The 27,533-nt window shown below is 33.9% G+C and overlaps 1 protein-coding gene across 1 annotated transcript in view; it reads right to left on the bottom strand.

The window, feature by feature from the left end:
• Positions 1-19,769, bottom strand: part of IMPACT (impact RWD domain protein) — a 28,333-nt gene extending 8,564 nt beyond the window's left edge. The window contains exons 1-6 of the mRNA XM_074276893.1: positions 19,657-19,769; positions 18,883-19,011; positions 16,836-16,888; positions 15,676-15,738; positions 3,026-3,111; positions 483-605 (exon numbers count right to left, since the gene is read on the bottom strand). Coding sequence (XP_074132994.1) covers positions 483-605; positions 3,026-3,111; positions 15,676-15,738; positions 16,836-16,888; positions 18,883-19,011; positions 19,657-19,692 — 490 coding nt within the window. The 5' untranslated portion in view covers positions 19,693-19,769. The remainder of the gene's footprint in view (positions 1-482; positions 606-3,025; positions 3,112-15,675; positions 15,739-16,835; positions 16,889-18,882; positions 19,012-19,656) is intronic.
• Positions 19,770-27,533: the final 7,764 nt, after the last annotated feature.

The raw sequence follows: 27,533 nt of genomic DNA, 5'->3' as shown, positions 1-27,533 counted from the left end.
CAAATAAAAGCTGAAAAAGCTTATTATAGAAACTATGTATTTTCAAACAAATTTTAAAATATAACTTTGGAAATAGAAATAAATAAGAGTAAACCACAATTAAAGGAATTTTTAATTGAAATAAGGTAAAAATGTAAAAGACTGAAAAAATACTATTTTATAATGAATAATGTAAAAACCAGTCTGCTAAGAATAATGCCATTCCTAAAAATTCTTAGCTCTGATATTTTCAAACTTTTAGAGTTTTAATACCATCCTGCTGCACTTTTTTACTGAGCTACTGATCCTAATCTGTAAAATTGGAATGACAACAGTATTTATTTTGCAAAATTGCTGTAAAGTTCAAATACATTAAAATTTTACGATGTTTTGAAATATTTTACAAAACATTAAATCACTATATAGATGTCAGTTATGATGATGGTGATAATGATTTAATGGATATAGTTTCCAAGTAAACTAAATATTCAATAACAATATACCTGATTGGTTTTCAGTGATAACAAAATCCAAGGCTTCAATTGTATTTTTTGACTGATAATCAAAAAAATAATCATCTTCACAGTCAACATCTTCCTCTTCAGTTGTCTTCTTTATATCTGGGCCTAGGCAGATGTGTACAATACACTGAAATTCTTTGTTTCCAAAGATTAATCTCTAAATTTTCATAACAGGCTTAGCCTAAACTATAGCAAGTGAATGGCCTACCCATGAAAATCAACAAGAACTATTCAGGTTTTTTTACTCATAAATTATTCCTCTTATTCTACAAAATAGTTCCTGTATTTTCACACAAAATCTCCAAACAAACTTATGAAAATATTTTTTTCAAATGAAATCCAATTAAATTTTAAAATATTATTATGGAAACATGTACAAATAACAATAAATTTTTACTTAAAGAAGTGTTAAATGAAGTAGAATTTAGATAAAAGCCTTATGGAACTGTAAAAATATTTTAAGACAACCAGTTTAAGATTAAGATTCCAAAAGGATGCTCAACCTTTCTGCAATTTTTAGATTTAACTGCTGTGTTTTTATGTTATAATCATTCCCCACTGCTAAAAAAGTGTTACAAAGCACAATCTTAACAATTAAATTTAAATTAATCTTTTTTTACTTTAATAATTTTGAGTCACTTGCTAAGATAACTGAAGATATATTATAAAACCAGAGGTGGAAATTTTGAAATTATAAAAAAGGCAAAAGAAATATTCATATCAATAGGACATGCTTAAGATAAAAATAATAATAAACATTTTTCTTAAAATACTAAAATTATGTATGTGCACTTATACTCTGATATAATTACTTATTAGCACAGGTGGCTAAAATACTTAAAATAATTACCTCTTTCTTTTTGTAGCACATAAACATAATGCTAAGGCTGGCTATCTATTACTGATTTTCTATGGAATTTATATTTGAACTATTACTTACACAATTATTCATTACATCCCTCGAGCCAGCTTAAAACAATTCTACTATTTGCTGCAAGATTATAAACTTCATTACAAAATCATATCAAATAATGTTCTTGTTTATATGAGGCTATTCTGGTCAGTAGAAAAGACATTGGAACTTGCCGATAAAGATTCAATTATAGTATTCCATAAAATATGTATTTATAATATCAATTATATTTGGAAAACTAGTTTTCCAAAGCTCCCTTTTTAGAAATTGGAGACTAATTTAAATTGATATAAGGTCACAGAGATAGAGATGGAAGAATCACAAAGGCCACCTGCTCTAAACACCCTCATACTATAGATAAAAAGAAACTGTAACTAAGTGATTTGCCTAAAGTCAAACAGGTGTGGCAATAGTGGGGTATGAACACAGGGCTTCTTTCTACCTAGCTATTATGATCTTTTCACTGTATTATGATGAGTTCAGTATTTTTAAAAGTATGGTCCTTAGAGTTCTATTGTTCCTAGAGAACTAAATAAGGTTTTTCTAAAATTAAAAAAAAAAAAAAAAAAACCACTGGTAATTTTATGGGATTCCAAAAAATACAGTGGGATAATTACTTTTGTAGCAACTTTATTCCTGATAAGAGCAAGCTATAGAGAAAGACCAATGTGAAGAGAGTGAGAATGAGGTGAAAAGAAAAGAAAAGCACTAAGAATAACATTTATATAGTATTTCAGGTCAATAAACATTGGGAATAATAACATTTCTATACTGCTTTCAGGTTTAAAAAATGCTTGGCATATGTAATCTTATTTAAGCTTTCCAACAATCCTATGAGATTCCAGCAACCCCATACTGCAGTTGAGAACAATAAGGCTCAGGGACATTAAATGATTTGCCCCTTGCAGGACATGAATTCAAATATTCCTGACTTGAAGTACAGGGCTTCATCCCTTATGCTATTCTGCTGCTTATTGGATAGAACAACAGTTCCGAAGCTATAGAAGTTACATACAAGATTGGGGCTTGGGGATTCCAAGGTTTCCCTACTTTGTCCTAAGATCTTGAACTGTGATGACCTTTCTCTTGTTTCAATGATTACTACTTTTGGTTTCTATCAATATTTTTCAAAGTTTTTTAAACCAAAATAATTGTAGGCAATCCTGCTAGAGTCTATTCTTTCATAAAACAGATGAGTACAAAGTATCATGTTCGAATATTCTGCTGGTGTTGAGGAAAATCTAACAGGCTTGAATTATCAATCAACAGAGATAAGGTATGTAAAGCAAGCCTTAAAATGCTACACAAATGTGAGTTTTTGTTGTTTTTACTACTAGTCAAAAGACACATATTTTATAAAATGTCTGTAAAATGTCTATCTATCAAACAAATAGGAATCTGTAGAAGGCTAGAAATAGTCATGGGACTTCTGTGTATGTGTGGGTCTAAGTAGCAAAGGAAATGTCATAAGCAGATGAACTTCCTAATAGAAATTTCTTTCATAAATCCTTAACTTGGACCAAGACAGTCATGCTTCTGAATTTAGAAGCCTATGTGACTTTTTAGTCACTATTACATGAAAAACAAACTGAAGTTAAATTTTAAATCCTACCTGATTCTGATATCTGAGATTTTTCTATTAGAACTTCTCGAATTTTCTCCACCCACAAATAAAGAATACTTTCACCAATGTTCTGTCTGGAAAAAAAAAATCCAAAACAAAAAAAGTAAGTCAAGTATTTCAAAATACTTCCTTCTTATATTCAAGAAATTATTTGAGCATACCTAATTGTAACAGTCTGTGGGTGTTTTGCAATCTATAATAAAAGACTTACATACAATGGCTTATGTGGATATTATGTAATCTCTGCTTCAGAAATAAACATGTAAAATGTATTATTTCAGAATTTTGACATTTAGATTTATAGTACTTTTACAAAGTAGACAAAAAGTTAAGAGATCTCTCTAAATTTTCGACTTGATTATTCACAAATGTGAAGAACTATGCCTAACTACAGAGTATTTAATTACTACAATCTAAGTAGTGTTAGACTATCACTATTAAAATTACTGTATATTTTCAATCTTTTTGAAAGACTTTCAACATCTCTGAAATAGAGTTAGATGGTACAATGGAGAGACTACCAGGACAGAAGGCAGAAAGGTTTGAGTCCAAATCCAAACTCAGACATGTACTAGCTCTGTGACCTGAGGCAAGTAATTAAATTCAGTTTCCTCAACTATAAAAAGTAGTATAACAGCATAGTCCTCCCTGGACTGTTGTGAGAATTAAATGAGATAATATTTGTAAAGCATATGACACACAGTTAAGTACTTAATAAATGTTATTATTATCTTAAATTTGACATTGTATCTTTTCTGGAAAACTAGATTTTTGCTTTAACATATTGATTTATGAATGTTTTTGTTTTACATATCTGGAAAGAATGGGAACAAGGGGACTTAAGAAAAGGGGTTATCCCGAACTCCTTTTCTGCCTAATTTCTGTCCTTCAGATTTGCTTAACTATGCCCTAGTATGATTATCACTCAACTTGCTGATTCTACAAATACATCATCCCTGCTTGGCTCCTGCCCTGATTAAAAATGAGAGGAAAGGGGAAAAAATCCACAGTGGCAGAAAAGTTCATATATTTATATTGCTACTTCAGGGGCAACCATGCTGCCATTGCTTAAAATGTTTTGGTAACACCTCTTTTGGAACTGTCTTCAGTAGTCATTAAGTAAGATTTTAAAATGTTATACAATCACATCTCATTTTTTACCCAAAATGGTATTTAAACAATTTGGCCTCATCTATAAAATTTGGCTCTGAATGGCTCTTGACTATTTCCAAAAGACAAATCCTCCTTCCAAAATAAAGTTTTAACACAATTAAAGTTAGGCATCATAAGTCCTAGAGGAATTCCCAAAAGAATTCTAAGAATGTTCAAAAATGGATACAGTCATCTTAGACAATGAATCATACAGTTTCACAGTCTAACATAATCCCTTCTCTACAAAAGCCTCTAGCAATCATTATCACCTCACACAATTACTTAGGCAATCACCTATTCATAAGGAATAATACAAATGATAATCAGTCTATCTAGTTAGTCAACAAACATTTATCAAACCCCTAATATGCACCAGGCAAGTAAGTACAGGAGACACAAAGAAAAAAAAGACAATCCCTGCTCTCAAAGATTTTTACATTCTAATACCAGCATTGTAAGAAGGATAACAAGTGAAAATGTCTTGGGAACCTTGGGAGTGTGGCTGGGGAGGGGAGAAGTGTAAAATAATTTGAGATTGAAAGGGTAGAGAAAGTAAGGACAGAGGATTTTATATTTGATTCTAGAGGTGATTGGGAATCACTGCAGTTTACTGAATAGAAAGTAACAAGGTCAGACCTATGCTCTTAAGGGGATGGACTGAACAGGACAAGGGAACAACCAGCACACTAATGTAATACTTTTGAATTTTCTTAGAAAAATGATGTTATTCATTATTGTATGCTTGTTATTATTTACATTATCTTCAACAGTTTTTCCATTAACATTACCACAACCACAAATGGAAAAAGTGACATTCTAAATTTAAATAATATTTTTATAATTTCTTATTATTATTAACATGAAATAAGACTTGGTTTAAGATTCAATTATGGTAATGCTATAATTAAGTATTCTTTTGTAGCACTAAATATTTTATTATCTACAGAAAAAACAAAGAATATTATTCTGATGATGTAAGAATTTATGCAATTTATACTCCCAAAATTTAAGATGCAATCTATTTTATCAAATTCTAATTTAAAAAGATTCCAAATAAGGTTTTTTGTTTGTTTGTTTGTTTTTTAAAAATTGTTTTTCTGGGGCACTAATAATTGTTCTTTTTTTTTTTTTTTTTTTTTTCTTTTTCTGAGGCTGGGGTTAAGTGACTTGCCCAGGATCACACAACTAGGAAATGTTAAGTGTCTGAGAACAGATTTGAACTAGGGTCCTCCTGAATTCAAGGCTGGTGCTCTATCCACTTCACCACCAAGCTGCCCCCCACTAATACATTGTTGTCGGAGTCGTGAACTCATCTAATCATATGGAGAGCAATTTGAAACTATACTCGAAGACAATCAAACTACATTTACACTTTGATCCAGCATCATCTCTACTGGGTCTGTATCCCAAAGAGACAATAAAGGAGGGAAAGGGTCCCAGATGTGCAAAAATGTGTGCAGCTGCCCTTTTTGTAGTGGCAAGGAATTGGAAACTAAGTGGATGCCCATCAGTTAGAGAATGGCTGAATAAATTATATTATATGAATTTTATTGTTCTATAAGAAACAATCAGCAAGATGATTTCAGAAAGGCCTAGATGTCATGACCTAATGCCAAATGAAATGAGCAGGACCAAGAAAACACTGTACACAGCAAAGACAAGATTATGTGATGATATCTGATAGCCGTGGCTATTCTCAACAATGAGAGGATTCAGGCCAGTTACAATGGTCTTGTGATGGACAAGAGCCATCTGAACCCATAGAGAGGACTATGGGAACTGAGTGTGGATCACAACATAGTATTTTCACCTTTTTTTGTTGTTTACCTGTTGTTGTTTTTTCTCATTTTTTTCCTTTTCCTGATTTTTCTTGTGCAGCATGATAAAATATAGAAATATGTATAGAAGAATTATACATGTTTAATATATATTGGATTACTTGCTGTCTTGGGAAAGAGATGGGAGGAATGGAAAGACAAATATTTGGAACACAAGGTTTTGCATGGGTGAATGTTGATAACTATCTTTGCATATATTTTGAAAATAAAAATTATTTAAAATAAAAATATTAAAAATGGATAAGGAACTGAAAAGATGTTTTTTACATGTTAAATTGCCTCATATTTATAAATTAATTTATGTTCTTTTGTGATTCCTTTGCCTAAAGCTCCCACTGCTGGTATTTCTCAGTAAAGGAATATTTAAGAGGCTTTTGGCAATTCTTCTTGTAAAGCTTTAACAACTACAGATATTATTAATATCACCTAAATTATAATCATGTATAATTTCTGAAGTTTTGTGATACTTTGTGAGTTGCTCCTTATAGGAAGTCTTAAAGAAAAGATTGCATGACCATTTGTCATGCATGTTGTTCATTCTTGTTCAGGTACAGGTTAGCCTAAATGGTTTTGAGATAGTTTTAATTCTTGTTACTCTCAATATAAATGAAATGTGTAAAAGGTATAACCAAATTATTGTAACCAAATAAAATTATAAAATATATGACACATTTTATTTTTCTACCACATCATTTTTATTTTTTTCAAATGTTCCCCTATCATCTTCACAGGGACTAAAAGCTCATGTTTTCTTTATATTTTTGTTTGTTCAAAAACTTTTTAACTTAAGTTATATAATATGTGACAATATTATATATCAATATATATTCAAATATATAATAAAATCAAAATTATCTATTTTGTGTTCAATAATGAAATACAGTTCTTCTTTGCCCATAAATTATTTCCTTCTCCACAGATATGAAAGATAAACTATCCTTCCTTCTTCCAAACTGTTTAAAATATCACTCTTTATGTATAAATCATGAACCCACTTCAACCTTATCTTGGTATATGGTGTTAAGTGTGGGTCAGTGCCTAGTTTTTGCCATACTAGTTTCCAATTTTCCCAGAAGTTTTTGTCAAATAGTGAGTTCTTATCCCAAAAGCTGGGGTCTTTGGGTTTGTCAAACACTAGATTTACTATAGTCATGAACTATTTTGTACTATGAACCTAACCTATTCCACTGATCAACTACTCTATTTCTTAGCTAGTACTAAATAGTTTTCATGACCACTGCTTTATAATATAGTTATAAGTCTGGCACAGTTAGGCCACCTTCATTTGCATTTTTTAAATTAATTCCCCTTGAAATTCTTGATCTTTTGTTCTTCCAAATTAACTTTGTTATTATTTTTTCTAGATCTGTAAAATAATTTCTTGGGAGTTTTATTGGTATGGCACTAAATAGATTAATTTAGGTATATTGTCATTTTTATTATATTTGCACAGCCTACCCATAAACACTTGATATTTTTCCAATTGATGATATCTGAACTTATATGTGTGGAAAGTGTTTTGTCCTTTACATTTTTTATGAACTTATAATAATATGTTTCTCTTTGTTTTTGAAAATCTAATTGAAGAGCCTTATTTGTAACTGCTATCAAATAACCAGCAGGGGGAGTTCAACTTCTCTTCAAGATTCTTATTAAAAGGTTAAATAAGACTTGCATTCTTAAAGGGAAAAAAAATGATTTTCAAGTGACCTTACATATTACTAGAAGCAAGATAAAACTTTACATCTTATGTGAAGTTCTTTTACAGAGAAAAAAAAGTGAATGAAACCAAATGTATTCAAAGAATGCTATTTGTCTGAATGAAGAGGGGAAGTGCTTTAACTAGTTCTATAAATATTTGCTGTATGGTAGCTCTCTGAGCCAAAGCAAAAAGATAATGGGTTTAGTTACCTGTAACCAATCTTTATGCTTAAGGATCAAAGAAAGATATAAAAATGGGCATTGAAAGGAATAAAAGTAAATTAAAGAAAACTTTTCTGGTATTTCAACTACTGAAGAAATGGACCATTCTTACTCTAATTTGGGCTCTCAACTTTTAAGCTTCATTTTACATGGAACAATTTCAGAATCAAACTATAGGTGGTTTTGTGCCCCTCCCCCAACATAATGCTTTTGTTTTCAAATCACTAGAACGTCAATCAACAAACATCCATTAAGCTTCTAATAAGTTCCAGGCTTTGTGCTAAGACATCCTAAAGAATAAGCCTAGAGATTTCACATTCTACAAATTAGCAACAGTCAATAATGGACAGAGGGCTGGGGAATGATAAACATAGTGATATACTGTAATGGAATTACATTTCAAAAAACAATTTGAAATTGTTTAAAAAAAAAAAAAAGTAATTAAATGTCCAGAAATAAGAAACTCCATTACTAAGTTTATATATCAAGGAAGTCATTTATAAGAATAAAATCCCCATATTTACATCAAATTATTTATAGCAGCATTTTTGGGGATAGTAAAGAATTGGAAACAAAGAAGAAGCCTGTCAATTGGGGAATGGTTAAACAAATTGTGGGATAGGAATCTAATTGTAATATTGCTGTGCTATAAGAAATGATGAATATATTGAATATAGAGAATCATAAAAAGATGTACATGAAGTAATGCAGAGTGAAGGCGAGCCAAGGAATCAAGATAGCCAAGAGGTAAATGGAAAGAACAACCATACATCAAAAATTCAAAAGTGAATGTAACAAAATTATGAAGTTTAAGTACAATTCAAATTAAGTGCTATGAGAAGACACTCTCAATTCACTACTTCAGAGAGATGAGTTACACATTCCATATTTTTTTGGACTTTTTCAATATATTAATCAGTTGTGCTGATTTTTTTTTTCTCTCTAAAGAACACTATTTTTTATATGAGCTGATTCTCTGGGACAGAGTTAAGGGAACAAGAGTTGGAATAACTATAAGAAAAAGACATCAATAAAATAATTTTTTAAAAAGCATGGGTTATTTGCAGCTTATCCATTCACCTTAAAAAAAAAATAGACTGATCAATAAAGAAAAAGGAGAAAACAGTAAAAGGCTTTTTCTCATTCCTGAGATTTGCTGCACCAAACAAGAGCTGCACTGACAAGAAGGTAAATTCATGACTCCAAGATCTTCTAAAAATTCATGTATTTTAGCACAAATTATAGTGAGAACATGATTGCACTTTGATACAATTATATTATATTTTCAATTTCATGATTAGATTTCCCTTGACATCTTTCCTGTATGTGATTAAACTAAAAACTGACAGTTGAAAGAATCTGGATGTCTCATTAACCTGAATGAATTTTCTTATGCAAGTACAATTCTTGTTTCCCAACACTGTTTAGGATCCACTATCACAAGATGGGAGATAACAAGAGTACAGGCATTGTATTTCACACTTTAGTTCAACCCTATGTAATAGACATTAATACCCATGTTTTCTTGCAACAGGACTGTATAGTATTCATAACTTCTCAAAAGTTAAACTAATTCATTCCTGTGAGTAGGTATTTGATCAAGAACATTCTCATGTTGATGAACAATGATTTAAATGTTACACTTTTTTTTTCTTATCAACATGTCTTATAGAATATATGTTGAGGCCAACTCACCAAGACAAGGTATCAACAAAGCTAAATGATCCCAAATTTATAGTTTTTGGAATGTAAAATAAATGTGTCCATGTATCCTTCCCCTTAACAACTAAGGCTATGCCTACATGCACTAACTACTGAACTGCAAGACCTAGAAAATGAATTTTATTGCTATGATTTGAAATGCTTCAAATTTTGATAATGAAAAGTAATAAATTTTCACATAAAAATCAATTTGCGTCAGTATAATTTAATCCTAATAGGAAAAAATAAAATAGAGAAAAAATTGTCCTTGACAGAATTTAGGATATTGCCATTATATAGAAGCCCTTTTTAAAATTTAGAATCAAGATACAGGAAAAAGGTTTAAAGCAAAACTAAGTCAGTCCCAACATTTCCAGGATTGAAAAGATAGTAGTTCTTAGTCTTTGAAATTTGATTTCCTAAACTGTTAACCATGTAATTCTGAAAGGTTTGTTTTTTATGGGATTTTTATTTTGCTTTATTTTAGCTGGGAATTCATCATATATGCAGGAAGAGCCAAGTGAAAACTACTTTTACCAACGTAGCTATAATCTTAGGAAGTTGCCTGTGGCACTGAGAATTTAAGGGATGAGCCCAGGGAAGGCCAATGAGAATCAGGTGCAGATTTTGAATCTAAATCTTCCTATGAAGCTCATTCTTATTTCCTCACTCTAGCAACCTCTCAAATCTATAAAAATGAAAGAAGGATTGATCTCTTTAGGCTCACCAGACTCATTTCCACTGGAAAAAAAAAGTAAGGTTTTTTATTATATTGGTGAAAGAAAATCACAAAGGGTATAGAACTATATCTTACAGGTTATGTAACAAATAACAGGGAGAAGATGACCTACTCAATTTTTGTTCTGCTTTTCTTTGCCAAAGGAAATGACTTTTATATTGGAAAACACAGAACAAAAAGTTAAGTTACTATGAAGAAACAAATAAAAAGTAAGGAGATGGGGGGGGGGGGGGAATCACATAATTGTCCTTGATGAATTTAAATCATGAGGCCCAAATGAACTTCAGGTGCTGAAAGAATTATCAGATGAATTTAAGTCAATGTCAATGATCTCTGAAATATTCTGGAGAATGGGAAAGGTGTTTCAGGACTTGAGAAGGGAAAATAGTGGTAGCCCATTCAACGTGGCTTTGATTTCTGAAAAAATTCTAATACATATTATAAGGATGGCAAATAAACACCTAAAAATAGAAGCACAGTGATTACAAAAAGCCAACACAGCTTCCTCAGGACAAGTCATGCATAACTTCATCTGGAAGTCATCTGCAGAGAGATATGTCAATAGTTTAAATAAATATTTATTAAGTCTCTATTATGTGTCAGGCACTGTGCTAAACACTGGAGATTCAAGAAAGGCAAAAGATAGTTCTTGCCCTGGAGGGGCTCATAGTCTAATGCATGCACAGAACTACTAAGTATAAACAAGATATATAAAGGATAAGTTGGAAATAATCAAGAAAAGAGAAGAAGCCTTGTGAAAGGCAGACTAACCAGCAGGACATGCACTTAGTAGAGATGTTGTGAAAAGGTAGAATACATAGGACTTTGCATCAAATTGGATATTGTAGAGTGAGAAAGAGGAGTCAAGAATGACACCCTGGGTGACCAGAAGGACAGTAGTGTCCTCAATAATAATAAGAAAGTCAGGAAAGGCTTGAAGAAAGAGTTCAGTTCTGGGCAGGCTGAGTTTCTATGTTTATGAGACATGCAGTGCAAAGTATCTAACAAGTAGTTAGGTAAGCCAGAGGGCAGCAAGCAAGTGAGACTGGGGCTGGATAAGGAGAGTTAAGAATATCAGAATCCCGGAAGCTAATGATATCACCAAGAACAAGAGTATATAACAAAAAGAGAGGAGGGACACAGTCTTAGAAGACTACCATGGCTGGCAGATGAAGATGCAGCAAAGAAGAGTAAAGATAAGAAAGAAGAGAACTAAGAGAGTAGTGTCACAAACACATAGAGGTAATAGTGATCAACAGCATCAAAGGCAGTAGAGAAGTCAAGAAAAATGAGAAGGCTTATTAGATTTGGCAATTAACAGGTCATTAGTAACTTTGAAGGATTTTCAGTTGAATGATGAGGTCAGAAATCAGACACAGAAGAGAGTTAAGAGTGAGAGGAAAACAAGTAGAAGCACCTATTATAGATGGCTTCTCAAGGGCTTTAGACACGAGAGATATAGGAATATGGGGATATAGGGGATAATAGCTAGCAGGGATCGAAGGAAGACACACAGGCAGTAGGAGAAAGTGACAAAATGAAGTACATTTCTTAACTTGATTTTGAAGAACTGATTGATGAATCGGAAATTGTAGGAAAGGTAAGTCCAGTCCAAGTCACTGCCACCACTTAGAATGCAAGAGAGAGAAGGGAAAAAAGAGTATATAACATGTTAGATCTTAGGAAATCAGGGTGTTTTATTAAGCTTCAGAAAAAGAAAAGCAAGGATCTCACTGCTAAAAAAAAAAATCTACAAGAGAAAACAGTGCAAAAAGCATAAAAGGGCTTCAACAATAAAATTCTAAAAATGAAAACAAAAACAATTAGAATGAAGTAAAGACAACCAACTATCAAAAAAAGACCAAAGTGATATACTTTGACCAGCTCAGATTTTTTTAAAGATGTGCAAAACAATGGAAGCAAAGTCAAATAGTTGAAGGTGAATACCAAAAAATAAATAAATCAATTAGTATTTTCTTTTAAAATATTCTCAACAGTCACTAAAATTGCAATGAGCTGAGGCTGTACATTAATCCTAAGGATAATGAAAACACTTTGTTAGGACCTCTGCTTCTAGTGAATGGAATAAGGATAGCACACAACAGAAAAATGACAAAACCATTCAATGTTATATTATGCTTCTGTTTTCTGTCAAAAAAAAGTATCTTTTGAATGGGTGAAATTGGTTTCTAGGAAAGGTATAAAGATTTCATAAAATTACCACCCCAATCAGAAGAATCATTAAACAAACATGCTAAGGGTTGCCATCACACAGAACTTTTGTACAAACACCCAAGGAAACTTTTCTTATTGTTTAAAAGATATCATTGAGGGGCAGGGAGGTGGTGCAGTGGATAGAGCACCAGCCCTGAAGTCAGGAAGACCTGAGTTTAAATCTAACCTCAGATTAACACTTCCTAGTTGTAGTTAAAGGTTCTGATAAAGGCCTCATCTCTAAAACATACAGAGAATTGACTTTAATTTATAAGAAATCAAGCCATTCTCCAATTGATAAATGGTCAAAGGATAGAAACAGACAATTTTCAGATCATGAAATTAAAACTATTTCCACTCATATGAAAGAGTGTTCCAAATCACTATTGATCAACGAAATGCAAATTAAGACAACTCTGAGATACCACTACACACCTGTCAGATTGGCTAAGATGACAGGAACAAATAATGATGAATGTTGGAGGGGATGTGGAAAAACTGGGACACTGATGCATTGTTGGTGGAGTTGTGAAAGAATCCAACCATTCTGGAGAGCAATCTGGAATTATGCCCAAAAAGTTATCAAACTGTGCATACCCTTTGACCCAGCAGTGCTACTACTGGGCTTATATCCCAAGGAAATACTAAAGAAGGGAAAGGGACCTGTATGTGCCAAAATGTTTGTGGCAGTCCTTTTTGTAGTGGCTAGAAACTGGAAATTGAATGGATGCCCATCAATTAGAGAATGGTTGGGTAAATTATGGTATATGAATGTTATGGAATATTATTGTTCTGTAAGAAATGACCAACAGGATGAATACAGAGAGGCTTGGAGAGACTTACATGAACTGATGCTGAGTGAAATGAGCACAACTAGGAGATCATTATACACTTCAACAATGATACTGTATGAGGATGTATTCTGATGGAAGTGGATATCTTCAACATAGAGAAGAGCTAATCCAATTCCAATTGATCAATGATGGACAGAATCAGCTACAACCAGAAAAGGAATATTGGGAAATGAATGTAAACTGTTAGCATTTTTTGTTTTTCTCCTCAGATTATTTTTACCTTCCGAATCCAATTCTTCCTTTGCAACAACAACAAAATTCGGTTCTGCACACATATATTGTACCTAGGATATACTATAAGATATTTAATATGTATGGGAATGCCTGCCATCTAGGGGAGGGTGGAGGGAAGGAGGGGAAAAATTCGGAACAGAAGGGAGTACAAGGGATAATGTTGTAAAAAATTACCTATGCATATGTACTGTCAAAAAAATGTTATAATTATAAAATTAATTTTAAAAAATTTAAAAAAAAAACAAAAAAACAAAACACTTCCTAGTTGTGTGACTTTGGGCAAGTCACTTAACTCCTATTGCCTGGGGGGAGGGAGATATTAAGATGAAGTTTGGATCTGAAACTTCAGACGAGAGGTCACCTCTGTCTCAAATATAAAATGAAGTTATTCAAATTTTTATGATCTCTCCCAACTCTAACATTCTATGTTATATTCTTTTTTAAAATAGCTTTTTGTTTCCAAATACATGTAAAGATAATTTTCAACATTCACCCTTGAAAAATCTTGTGTTCCAAATTTTTCTCCCTCTTCTCTCTACCCCCTCCCATAGAGAGCAAGCAATCTAATATAGTTTAAATATGTACAATTTTTCTAAACATATTTCCATATTCATCATGCTACACAAGAAAATTCAAAGCAAAAAGTGAAAGAGAAAAAAAATACAAGAATAAAAAGCAAACAACAAGGTGAAAATACTATGCTTTGATCCACCTTCAGTCTCCACATTTCTCTCTCTAGATGTGGATGGTTCTCTCCATCACAAGTTCATTTTGTCTTGAATCACCTCATTGTTGAAAAGAGCCACATTCATCACAGTTGATCATCTCATAATCTTGAGGCTGTGTACAATGTTCTCTTGGTTCTACTCATTTCATTTAGCATCAGTTCATGTAAGTCTTTCCAGGCTTCTGAAATCAGCCTGCTTATTATTTCTTATAGAAAAATAATATTCCATAGCATTCATATAATTATAACTTATTCAGCTGTTCCTCAACTGATGGGCATCCACTCACTTTCTAGTTCCTTGCTGCTACAAACATTTTTGCACAAACGGGTTCTTTCCCCTTTTTTTGATCTCTTTGAGATAGAGACCCAGTAGAAATACTGCTGGATAAAAGAAAGGGTATGCACAGTTTGATAGTCTTTTGGGCATAGTTCTAAACTGTTTCCAAAATGGTTGGATCAATTCACAACTCTACCATCTATGTTATATTCTTTATGTCACTTTTTTATTGAAGCTGTTAAGTTCTGTTTTTCCCCCTGGTATCACCAGAACTCATACTCCAGGGTGAGTGTAATAATTATCTACATATTTAAGAACAAATACCTGACTGAGTATTGATATAGAAATGAAGATTAATAAAGTCCCACAATTAGCAAAGACAATCTTTAAAAACTGAAATTGAGTCCTTAGAGCTCTATCCTGGTCTTCTTTCTTTACCAATTTACAAGCAGTGCCATATTCTGGATGTTGTTAATTTAATATCAACATAGTAGAAGAATAACAGAACTTTCATCTGATGAACCAATATAAAAGTGGTAATTATTCGTCATTTTCTCAAGCAAACATTTATTCAAAGCATTAAACTTAATCATTCTTATACATTTATCACACATGCATTACTTATAATTATTCTTTTAACGCTATCAATTTTATATAATCCAAAAAATACCAAAATGAAAGAAAATAACTGCACTGATGTTCAGTAGCTACAGCATATTCTTACAGAGTTTAGGTATTTAATTACCATATCCTGACAACCAGAGAGCAGTGAAAAATTTAAAAAAAAAAAAATTTTTCTCTCAAAGTTTTTCAAGTTTTTATCACAGATTAAGCCTATATTTATTATTCTTGATGGGAGAACGTTTAACAACAGTTTTTAAAAATTACTTTCACATATCACAGTTCATAAAAGAACGTACTATAAATAATAAGCAACAGGGAATTCTTAAAATAAACAAAAAAGTGATGCCTTGCTTACACATATATTTCCTCAAGGCTGTTTCCTAATTCCACACGATCTTGTTCTCTAAGCCAAGGAGCACTGTAATTAAATAAAGCACATCACTGAATTATTTTGTCTTCAAATTTTTTTAAGGAATAAAGATCAACTTAAACAAAGGCTTTTTATTTTATTTTCCATAAGCATTTATTTTATAAACAGACATTTTTTACATATTACCTGTGACATTATCTCAAAATCACAGACTCTGATTATGGCCATCTAGTCTAATTCACACAATCAAGAATTCCTTCTATACCAACCAGCCTCTATTGAATAATCTCCACTTGTTAACAGCTTGTCTAGTAGTGAGAAAGGTATTTCCTTGGTTAAGGCTGAAGTCTATCTTTACTCTCTGACCTCTAGAATTTAGAAGAATTGTAGTTCTACCATCACAGCCTTTTACATAGCTGAAGAGCAATTATATCCTCCCTAATAATCAATTAGCCCATCAAATACATAATTCCTTCCTTCTTCAAACAGTACTGTCTCCAATCTTCTCAAAATCCTATTCATTCTCCTTTAGACATGATCTAGCCTGTTAATATTCATCTTAAAACATGGAGTTCAGAAGTGAACACTAGCCTCCATATGTGGTCAGATCCATTGCAGAGTAGAATAGGACAAGAGTCTCCTTTCTAAGATGTTAAATAAAGATTAGACAATATAATTGTCTTGCTTAGCTGCCATTCTCAATATATTCTAAGCTTCCAAAATAACTCAAATTTTATATTATTGTTTTTCTTCCAAGGGGAAATTAAGATTTAATTCAATTCTTTTACTTGCCACCTCACAACTGCTACGTCAAGTTGAAACTGATCTTAAAATAATTAAAGCCAAACTCCCTTCAAAATTACCAATAAACAACACTATTTTAAGCTTGGTTAAAGGTTTCATTTTCCATTTTCAAGGATAATCTTGTTAGTATTTTACACATTTAATTTCTGTTTTTTTATTATATTTTAGACTATGCATTTATCTCATTCCATTTTTCTAACTCAATACTTTACAAGTTGATCAAGTTTACATAATTTTAGCACCTATTACTAAATCCCTGAAAAACATATGCATGAAAATAATATTTTTTTTAAAGCAAATTAAGTATAATTCTGGAAAATAAAAATAGAAACCTTTCTTACTTCAATTGGTAAATGGGTGGAGCAGTATCTGGATATTCAGAAGGCAGAATCACCTGCAAAGCAATTTAAGTGTTGATTTTTATTGAAATCCGGGTTCAAAAAATTACATGAAAATATATGCACTAGTCATATTCTTTAATTACTAATTCTTGGAAATGAATTCATTTCTTTATTAGATATTAACCATTGAACTTGCTCTTTATCATTATGTCTCCAAACATATAATTCGTAGTAGAGCGCTGAGCTTAAAGTAAGAAAAACATGAATTCAAATCCAGTCTCACATCCAAATTTATTAGCTGTGTGATGATTGTGGGCACAACCCCTCAGCCTCATTTTCCACAATTGTAAAATGGGAGAATCACAAGAGCATACTTCACAAAGTTGTTGTGTGGATCAAATGAGCTAATATTTGTGAAATGCTTAGCACCATGTATGGAACATAGCAGATACTTAAAAAATGCTTATTCCTTTCCCTTCCCTTCTGAACTGAAATTTATTTTAGTAGTTAATTTAATAAACATTTATTAAGAGACAAGGTACTATTCTAGATTCCATGGCTACAAAAAGGATTTGGTCCTTAACCTCAAAGAGTTTACATTCTATTGTTATGTTACCGGTTTTTTTTTCCCCTGAGGCAATTGGAGGTTAAGTGACTTGCCCAGGGTCACACAGCTAGGAAGTCTTAAATGTCTGAGACTGAACTCAGGTCCTCCTGACTTCATGGTTAGTGCTCTATCCATTGCACCACCTAGCTGCCCCTGTTGCTGTTTCTTTAATAAGATGTGAAAAGAGGTACCTTCTTGAAAGAAGCAATGATCTTTGAAAATAAAGGTGGCAAAGTATAATTCCCACAACATCTCTTGAATCCCTCCCTTTCTGTGCACATACACAGTCACCAACCTAGTTCATGCCTAAATCATCTTTTGTCTGGACCACTGCAAGTCTACTAGATGAATTCCTGTTCTCTCCCCTGTGTAAACCTGGTCTTCCACACATCTGCTAAAAACATCTTCCCAAAGTACAAGTCTGACCACGTCAGTCTATTGTGTCTAAAATAAAATAGAAAATACATATATTGTATTTAATTTATACTTTAACATATTTAACATGTATTGGTCAACCTGCCATCTGGGGGAGGGGGTAGAGGGAAGGAGGGAAAAATTGGAACAAAAGGTTTTGCAATTGTCAATGCTGAAAAATTACCAATGCATAGATCTTGTAAATAAAAAGCTATGATAAAAAAAATTTTTTTAATAAAATAAAATAAAATACAAAACCACATTACTAAGTTTGTCATAGGAAGTCCTTCACAGCCTGACTCCAGGGGTACCATATTGGACTCCTCCATCTAAAACTGATCTTTGCAATCCTTCCAATTCTGTCTCTTGAGGGCAGGCTTTTGTCCAGGCAGAAACCCATCCCAGCCCAGTATTCCTAGCTCACCTCTATCTCTCATGCTCTCAGACTTGAAACTCTGTTGGCAAAATATAAGCAGGGCCTTTTTGTTTGTTTTACTCCCTCACACTTAGCATGCTACCTAGCCAATTTTTTGTGGGATTTAATTTAATTTAAAACATGACATAATTGAGGAACTTATCACAATGTCAAGAGAAGTATAAGTTATTAATATTTCACAAATTTTTTTCTAAGCTACATTGTAACCTATACTTATACATTTTGTGTAACTATGTATACACATGTATAATTATGAGAAAAAAATCATCAAATAGAAAAAATAAATCATGATAAATACATGTTTGAATATTTAACATGCAAATTAGCATCGTCAGAGATTTTCAATTTCCTTTTCAATTAATAATGAGGTCAGTGCAAAAGCAAATACTATAAAATCATCCAACTTCTCTAATTTTAAGAGAAAGCTGTATAAATTATTAGTTAACATAAGGTTCAAGAACAATATGAAATTTACAATCAAGAATTGACAAAAAAAATGAAGCATTCAAGAGAAATTTTTTTTAAAGCATAAAAATATTTGGCAATCATAAAAGAGAAAATACAGCAACGAGAGAAAATGGGGAAAATACCTGTAGGCAGAGTGTCCATTTGGGCTTTTCTAAATTATCAATAATCTTAATACAAAATATTCTACTATCTTCATCAATAACACACCACTCATCGCCATATATAGATGCAAGGGCTTCAATTTCATCAATCTGAAACAAATTAAAACCAAAACGGGTTTTAGGTAAAATCTCCACAATAAAACCAAAATATATGGTGTAGTTGTTTTTAAATACACTGGATTCATGAAATCACTAAAAATCAGGAAGCTGATGAGTGACACGTGAGGTAGAGTGACATTCGGAGGGTTCTCTCCATGACAACAACCATGTCATCTTCGGCAATTCTGTCACTAGCTTTCGACAATGCTCCCTGTCACGGATTCCATCTAGCGTGCATTAGGATGCATCAAAATTTAGTGCATGCCCCCGCACGCGTACACACACACACACACACACACACACACACACACACACACACACACACACACACACACACACACGCCACGAGAAAGGGGAGGCATTTTACGCCCGTTTTACAGATGAGGAAACTGAGTCAGGTGACCAGACCCAAACCCTTCCCCCACCTCCCCCCCCCCCACCCCCGGGACCCTCGGGATAGAGAAGAAGGAAAGGGAGGGGTGGCGAGCAGCCCAGTCGTCAGGGCCGGGGGCCGCAGATCCAGCTGCAGAGACTAGGTGGGGCTCAGGCGACCGCCTGAGATGTCACTTAGCCCCGATGGAATAAGGACGACCTTCCGGCTCTCCATCCCGCACGTCCTCCCAGGCCGAGCCTCACCTGCTTCTGACTGCTGTCGGACTCCGCGGCAGCCATGGGACGTCGCTCGCCCTCTTCTCACGGGTTCCAGAAAAGAAGGAGGCTGAAGAGATTCAACCGAGTGAAGCCGGGAAACCCGGAACTATTATCCAGGGGGCGGCAGCTTCCGGGTCAAGCAGTACCTGGGCGGAGAAGCAAGGGCGGTGCCCCAAATTTGCCGCAGTCCTACCTGCCCATCCGCTTGCGCTTTAACATTTGTATTCAGTCTACGAAGCGCTTTACGTCTCCCCTATAATAAAATGGGATCTTTTTCCTAGGGTGACAGTGGCATTCAAATGAGATAGCAGAATTCCTTGCCAACCTTAAAGCATTTCCTATAGAGTATCTTTATAGATGCTAAAAGAAGTCCTTGCCCCTCTGTCCCCTTTTTTTATTTCCGCAAGCCAAGTGTAAGTTTGTGAGAAAGACAAAGTTCTTTCTTTTAATAAAATAATATATCTAAATAAAAATATAAATATATTAATAAAATATTATATATAATTACGTTAGTTATATATAATAATTACATACAGAATAAATTGGGATTGGTTGCAGAAGGGGGCCTGAGAAAGGCTTCTTGCAGAAAGGGAAATTTTAGCTGACATTTAAAGGAACTTATTCATCATCATGCCTTAAAGGGAATTCTCAAAGAAGAGAAACCAGGAACTATAGGTTTCTACTTTGCTACAAGTGACGTCCAAGCTTGATCTCAACGACCCCCTGCAATGGGGGGAATTGTACTGTGTGAGGATATATACGAGAGACCTATGGAGGGACGTTTTGTTCCAGTGGCTCTTATTTCACCATCTTAGGAAAAAACAAACCAAAAAAACCTTTCTAAAAATTTAAGGCTCACTAATTGATTCTCAACTGATAATCTTGGAGGGGGGCAGGGAAATCTCCCAGGTGAAGATTAATTAGTGGCATTAGAGAATCCCATATTCCATCCTCAGCACCACTTAGTGACATCTCTAAATGCTGATGGATCCCCAGAATTTCCCCTCCTCAAAAGGTATGGGTGGGAAGGTGCTAGACCCACCTCCCCAAATTAACTAATCAGAAACGTCTTCAGGTACAAAGACAGGCCCAACTACACCTGTGGAGCATCTCCGCTCCCAACTTGTGCTCCACCCCCAAGCTGGAAGCAGTAAAGCCTTTTGATTGGATAGACAAAAAGGAAGTAACCATCATTGATCAATGGTCACCAGTGTTGTCTGCTGGCTAGATTAGAAGGGAAGTAACAAACTGGGAAAATATCTTTACGGTCAAAGGTTCTGATAAAGATGGATTACCAGGTGAAAACCAGATGGATTTACAGGTGAATTCTACCAAACATTTAAAGAACAACTAACTCCAATGCTATGTAAACTATTTGAAAAAATAGGGATTGAAGGAGTCCTACCAAATTCCTTCTATGACACAGACATGGTACTGATACCTAAACCAGGTAGATCGAAAACTGAGAAAGAAAACTATAGACCAATTTCCTTAATGAATATTGATGCTAAAATCTTAAATAAGATATTAGCAAATAGACTTCAGAAAATCATCCCCAGGATAATACACTATGACCAAGTGGGATTTATACCAGGAATGCAGGGATGGTTTAATATTAGGAAAACTATTAGTATAATTGACCATATTAATAATCAAATTAATAAAAACCATATGATCATCTCAATAGATGCAGAAAAGGCATTTGATAAAATCCAACATCCATTCCTACTAAAAACGCTTGAGAGTATAGGAATAAATGGACTATTCCTTAAAATAATAAGGAGCATATATTTAAAACCTTCAGTAAACATCATATGTAATGGTGATAAACTAGAACCTTTCCCTGTAAGATCAGGAGTGAAACAAGGTTGCCCACTATCACCATTACTATTCAATATAGTACTAGAAACTCTAGCCTTGGCAATAAGAGCCGAGAAAGAGATCCAAGGAATTAGAGTAGGAAATGAAGAAATCAAATTGTCACTTTTCGCAGATGACATGATGGTATACTTAGAGAACCCCAAAGACTCTGCTAAAAAGCTATTAGAAATAATTCAGAATTTTAGCAAAGTCGCAGGATACAAAATAAATCCACATAAATCCTCAGCATTTTTATACATTAACAACACAATCCAACAGCAAGAGATACAAAGAGAAATTCCATTCAAAATAACAGTCGATAGTATCAAATATTTGGGAATATATCTACCAAAGGAGAGTCAGGAATTATATGAGCAAAATTACAAAACACTTGCCACAAAAATAAAGTCAGATTTAAATAATTGGAAAGACATTCAATGTTCTTGGATAGGCCGAGCGAATATAATAAAGATGACAATACTCCCCAAACTAATCTATTTATTTAGTGCTATACCAATCAGACTCCCAAGAAACTATTTTAATGACCTAGAAAAAATAACAACAAAATTCATATGGAAGAATAAAAGGTCGAGAATTGCAAGGGAACTAATGAAAAAAAAGTCAGAGGAAGGTGGTCTAAGTGTACCTGATTTAAAGCTATATTATAAAGCAACAGTCATCAAAACCATTTGGTATTGGCTAAGAAATAGACTAGTTGATCAGTGGCATAGGTTAGGTTCACAGGACAAGATAGTGAATAAAAATAGCAATCTAATCTTTGACAAACCCAAAGATCCCCAATTTTGGGATAAGAATTCATTATTTGACAAAAACTGCTGGGAAAACTGGAAATTAGTATGGCAGAAACTAGGCATGGACCCACATTTAACACCACATACTAAGATTAGATCAAAATGGGTCCAAGATTTAGGCATAAAGAACGAAATCATAAATAAATTGGAGGAACATGGGATGGTTTACCTCTCAGACTTGTGGAGGAGGAAGGAGTTTGTGTCCAAGGGAGAACTAGAGACCATTATTGATCACAAAATAGAACATTTGATTACACCAAATTAAAAAGTTTCTGCACAAACAAAACTAATGCAAACAAGATTAGAAGGGAAGTAACAACTTGGGAAAAAATTTTTACAGTTAAAGGTTCTGATAAAGGCCTCATCTCCAAAATATACAGAGAATTGACTTTAATTTATAAGAAATCAAGCCATTCTCCAATTGATAAATGGTCAAAGGATATGAACAGACAATTTTCAGATGATGAAATTAAAACTATTTCCACTCATATGAAAGAGTGTTCCAAATCACTATTGATCAGAGAAATGCAAATTAAGACAACTCTGAGGTATCATTACACACCTGTCAGATTGGCTAAAATGACAGGAACAAATAACGATGAATGTTGGAGGGGCTGTGGGAAAACTGGGACACTGATGCATTGTTGGTGGAGTTGTGAAAGAATCCAACCATTCTGGAGAGCAATCTGGAATTATGCCCAAAAAGTTATCAAAATGTGCATACCCTTTGACCCAGCCATACTACTACTGGGCTTATACCCCAAGGAACTACTAGAGAAGGGAAAGGGTCCTGTATGTGCCAAAATGTTTGTGGCAGCCCTTTTCATAGTGGCTAGAAGCTGGAAGATGAATGGATGTCCATCAATTGGAGAATGGTTGGGTAAACTATGGTATATGAATGTTATGGAATATTACTGTTCTATAAGAAATGACCAACAGGAGAAATACAGAGAGGCTTGGAGAGACTTACATCAACTGATGCTGAGTGAAACAAGCAGAACCAGAAGATCATTATACACTTCAACAATGATACTGTACGAGGATGTATGCTGATGGAAGTGGATTTCTTCAACATAGAGAAGAGCTAATCCAATTCCAATTGATTAATGATGGACAGAACCAGCTACATCCAGAAAAGGACTGGGAAATGAATGTAAACTGTTATTTTTACCTTCTGAATCCAATTTTTCCTGTGCAACAAAAAAATTCGGTTCTACACACATATATTGTATCTAAATTATACTGTAATATATTTAACATATATAAGACTGCTTGCCATCAGGGGGAGGGGGTTGGGGGAGGAAGGGAAAAAATCTGAATAGAAGTAAGTGCAAGGGATAATGTTGTAAAAAAAATTACCCATGCATATGTACTGTCAAAAAATGTTATAATTATAAAATAAAATAAAAAATTAAAAAAAAAAAAAAAAAAAAAAAAAAAAAAAAAAGGTTCTGATAAAGGCCTCATTTTCAAAATATATAATTGACTCTAATGTGTAAGAAATCAAGCCAATGTCCAATTGATAAATGGTCAAAGGACAGAAACAGACCATTCTCAGATGAAGAAATTGCTTAATTGAATTAATGAATTAATGAAGAAGATGCTTAAAATCACTATTGATCAGAGAAATGCATATTAAGACAACTCTGAGATACCACTATACACCTGTCAGATTGGCTAAGATGACAGGAACAAATAATGATGAATGTTGGAGGGGCTGTGGGAAAACTGGGATACGTTGTTGGTGGAGTTGTGAAAGAATCTGACCCTTCTGGAGAGCAATCTGGAATTATGCCCCAAAAGTTATCAAAATGTGCATACCCTTTGATCCAGCATTGATGCTATTGGGCTTATATCCCAAGGAAATACTGAGGAGGGGAAAGGGACTTGTATGTGCCAAAATGTTTGTGGCAGCCCTTTTTGTAGTGGCTAGAAACTGTAAACTGAGTGGATGTCCATCAATTGGAGATTGGCTGAATAAATTGTGGTATATGAAGGTTATGGAATATTATTGCTCTGTAAGAAATGACCAGCAGGAAGACTACAGAGAGGCTTGGAGAGACTTACAGGAACTGATGCTGAGTGAAATTAATGAGGGAATGGAAAGGGGAAACCTCATTTCTCGGAGCATAGATAATCCCATGAGGCGTAGTGTCCCCTGTAAAATGAATTTAGAGGCCCAAAAACCTAGATTGGTAAATAAAAGGTTTATTGTAGGAATTTAGAAGTAAAGCTCAGTTAGAAAGACGCCAGGGCCAAAGGTGGCCACTGGGCGGACAGGGACCCTCACATGTCTGGAAAGATACCATGTGTTGGCGGGGAGGGCTCCTACAAAGAGGGCACTCCAGCTCGTTTCTTTTATACCTAGAAGATGATGGGCGGTACCCAGTTCTGGTGGGCTTTTCAGCTAGCTCAGATCAGGTGAGGGCTGGGGGAAGCGGAGCTGAGAGTGGGGGGCTGGGCCCGGATATTCAAAGGGTGCCTTTGACCAGGATTTGTGAATCAAGGTCAGTCATGGGTTGGGCAATTAAAAAGGAATTTTAAAGGGACCCCAACCCTCATCAAAATGAGCAGGACCAGGAGATCGTTGTATACTTCAACTGTAATTCCTGAGAAACTGATCAAGACAGAGATTAAAGAGTATTCAATACAGAATTTATTAAATGGAGAGATTTACTAGGACCAAATGGATCCGTTGTTGGTCCCAGAGCTGAAGGAGACTATCACTTCAAAGAATCCAGCACTGTATATCAGTTTATCACTGTAACAAGAACAATGACATAATGGGGGAGCTACCTGGATGGGGATGACATAATGGAGGGAGGTACTGGAGAGGCTCCTGATATTCTAATAATGTCTAAAATGGATAAAGACCTTTATCCCATCAAACATTAAGAGGGAACGATTATAGCCTGAGGCCAAGTAACTGAATAGGACAATTAGGGAGGGTCAGGACTTTAAAAGAGAACTATGGCACAACACTACAATACTATATGATGATCAATTCTGATGGACGTGGCCCTCTTCAACAATGAGATGAACCAAATCAGTTCCAATAGAGCAGTAATGAACTGAACCAGCTATACCCAGCAAAAGAACTCTGGGAGATGACTATGAACCACTACATAGAATCCCCAATCCCTCTATTTCTGTCCGCCTGCATTTTTGATTTCCTTCACAGGCTAATTGTACACTTTCAAAATCTGATTCTTCTTGTGCAGCAAAATAACTGTTTGGACATGTATACATATATTGTATTTAATTTATACTTTAACATATTTAACATGTATTGGTCAACCTGGCAGAGGGGGGAAAGAGTAGGGAGAAGGAGGGGAAAAATTAGAACAAAAGATTTTGCAAATGTCAATGATGAAAAATTACCCATGCATATATCTTAAAAATAAAAAGCTATAAATTAAAAAAAAAAAAAAAAGTCAATGTTGTCTGCTTCCTGTGGGTCCCATCACTTCCTGTCACTAACTTAGGGTCTTGGCCTTTACAGATCTAGAGATCATGTGGCTTCCTGCAACCTGAGCTTAACACCTGATCTTCCAGCTCTGCAGACCTCTGGGAATAGGGATCACATGATTTAGGCCTACTCTCATAGACTTCTTGAGAAAGCTTCATCTGTCTATCTCACTCAGGCAGAAAGGGGGAAGATGATGGGTCAGAGCTGAGGTCTACTCAAAACTGCATACCTAGCTAAGGAAGGTGGACCAATAAAATCTCTTATTTGTTGCTCCTTATTTGTCCTCTTCAAAAAAACAAAAAAAAAAAAACCAAAAACCATCCTGATTGACAATACCTCAATAAAAGACATCCTGTCTTCTTACCTGGTTGAAAAAACATCTCCTTATATGACTCCTCCTTATCTCTCTTTCATAATTACAGACTGTCAACTGTTAGCTAAGCCCCAATTTTTTCAGTATATAAAGCCCTCTTGAAGTATTTCTAATTGGCTACACTTCCTATTGAGGCTAGCCCAACAGCTATGGCGTAAATAAGCTCTTTTAGGAATTTAAGATAATCTCATTGAATTGTTTCAAATTATGAACCATGACTCTCACACACTTTAATACCACTTCTGAGAGAGAGTCATAACTCATGGCTTCCCATGGGAAAGATAGGGGAAGGAGGGAGCAGAAATTGGGATAAAGATCATCCAAGCTTATATGGGTTACACAAATGTCCATGCTCATTTGCTTAGACCTATTAATTTATTAACAAGTGAGTAGTTTAAAATATTTGATAAGTTTAGTTTTGTTACTCATGTATCTTCAATAGAAAGAGATTCATTGCTTTAAAAAAAAAAACTTTCATTGTGAAATTTGTCTCAACAACCAATTATAATGAAAAATGCTGAGAAAATGAGAATGACTTAAAGAAAATTCATTAAGAACTATTTCCAAGTATGAACAACATTCTCAACTCCCTACAGTTTGTAATTACAATATAACCATTAGCATAAACCAAGAAACTTACTGAGAAGTAATCAACCACTACCTTCATAAGCAATTTGTCCTAGTAAACAATCCTCTCTCTTGTGGGGAAGCAGATAGTACTAAGGCCTCAGTTCTGCTAAAAGAAATTAAGAATTTATGTTGTAACAGTATATGTTGTTGCTGAGCTTAATATCTCACTGATTCCTTCAAATCAGGAGCCATATCAAGACCAAGATAAAGTACATAGTTGATATCAAGATAAGGTGCTTAGTTCCTCAGATATCAAAACTGTTTATTAGATTTAGAAGAATATCCTTTTGTTAACTAAAGGAAGTATTCTTTAGTATATTAAGATATATATATATATATATATATATATATATATATATTTTTTTTAATGCTGGACTTGACAAAAAGACAGAACCCTTTTATTTTCTGAAAGATAGGTCGTCTTCAAGAATAATCTCCATATATTCTGTTTGGTAAATCAAAGCAACTTAACTAGCTATTTTCTTTTTATTCTGCTGCGGAATATTTGTTTTGATTTTGTGATAATGAATGTAAGTTAGAAGTTTCTTGAAGCAAAGGGGATTGAAATCTCCTAGTCTGAAATGTATACCATATTACATATAAGTATATAATAATTTTACATATTTTTATAAAATATGTGCTATGTACTTTGAAATTTTATTTATTTTTATAAGCATTTATTATCTCTCCCTTCTACTGCTATCCCACAAATGAATAA

This window comes from Sminthopsis crassicaudata, chromosome 1, assembly GCF_048593235.1.
Source record: "Sminthopsis crassicaudata isolate SCR6 chromosome 1, ASM4859323v1, whole genome shotgun sequence".
Classification (NCBI taxonomy): Eukaryota; Metazoa; Chordata; class Mammalia; order Dasyuromorphia; family Dasyuridae; genus Sminthopsis; species Sminthopsis crassicaudata.
The sequence above is the reverse complement of the archived record's forward strand: the minus strand, read 5'-3'. Positions and strand labels throughout refer to the sequence as shown.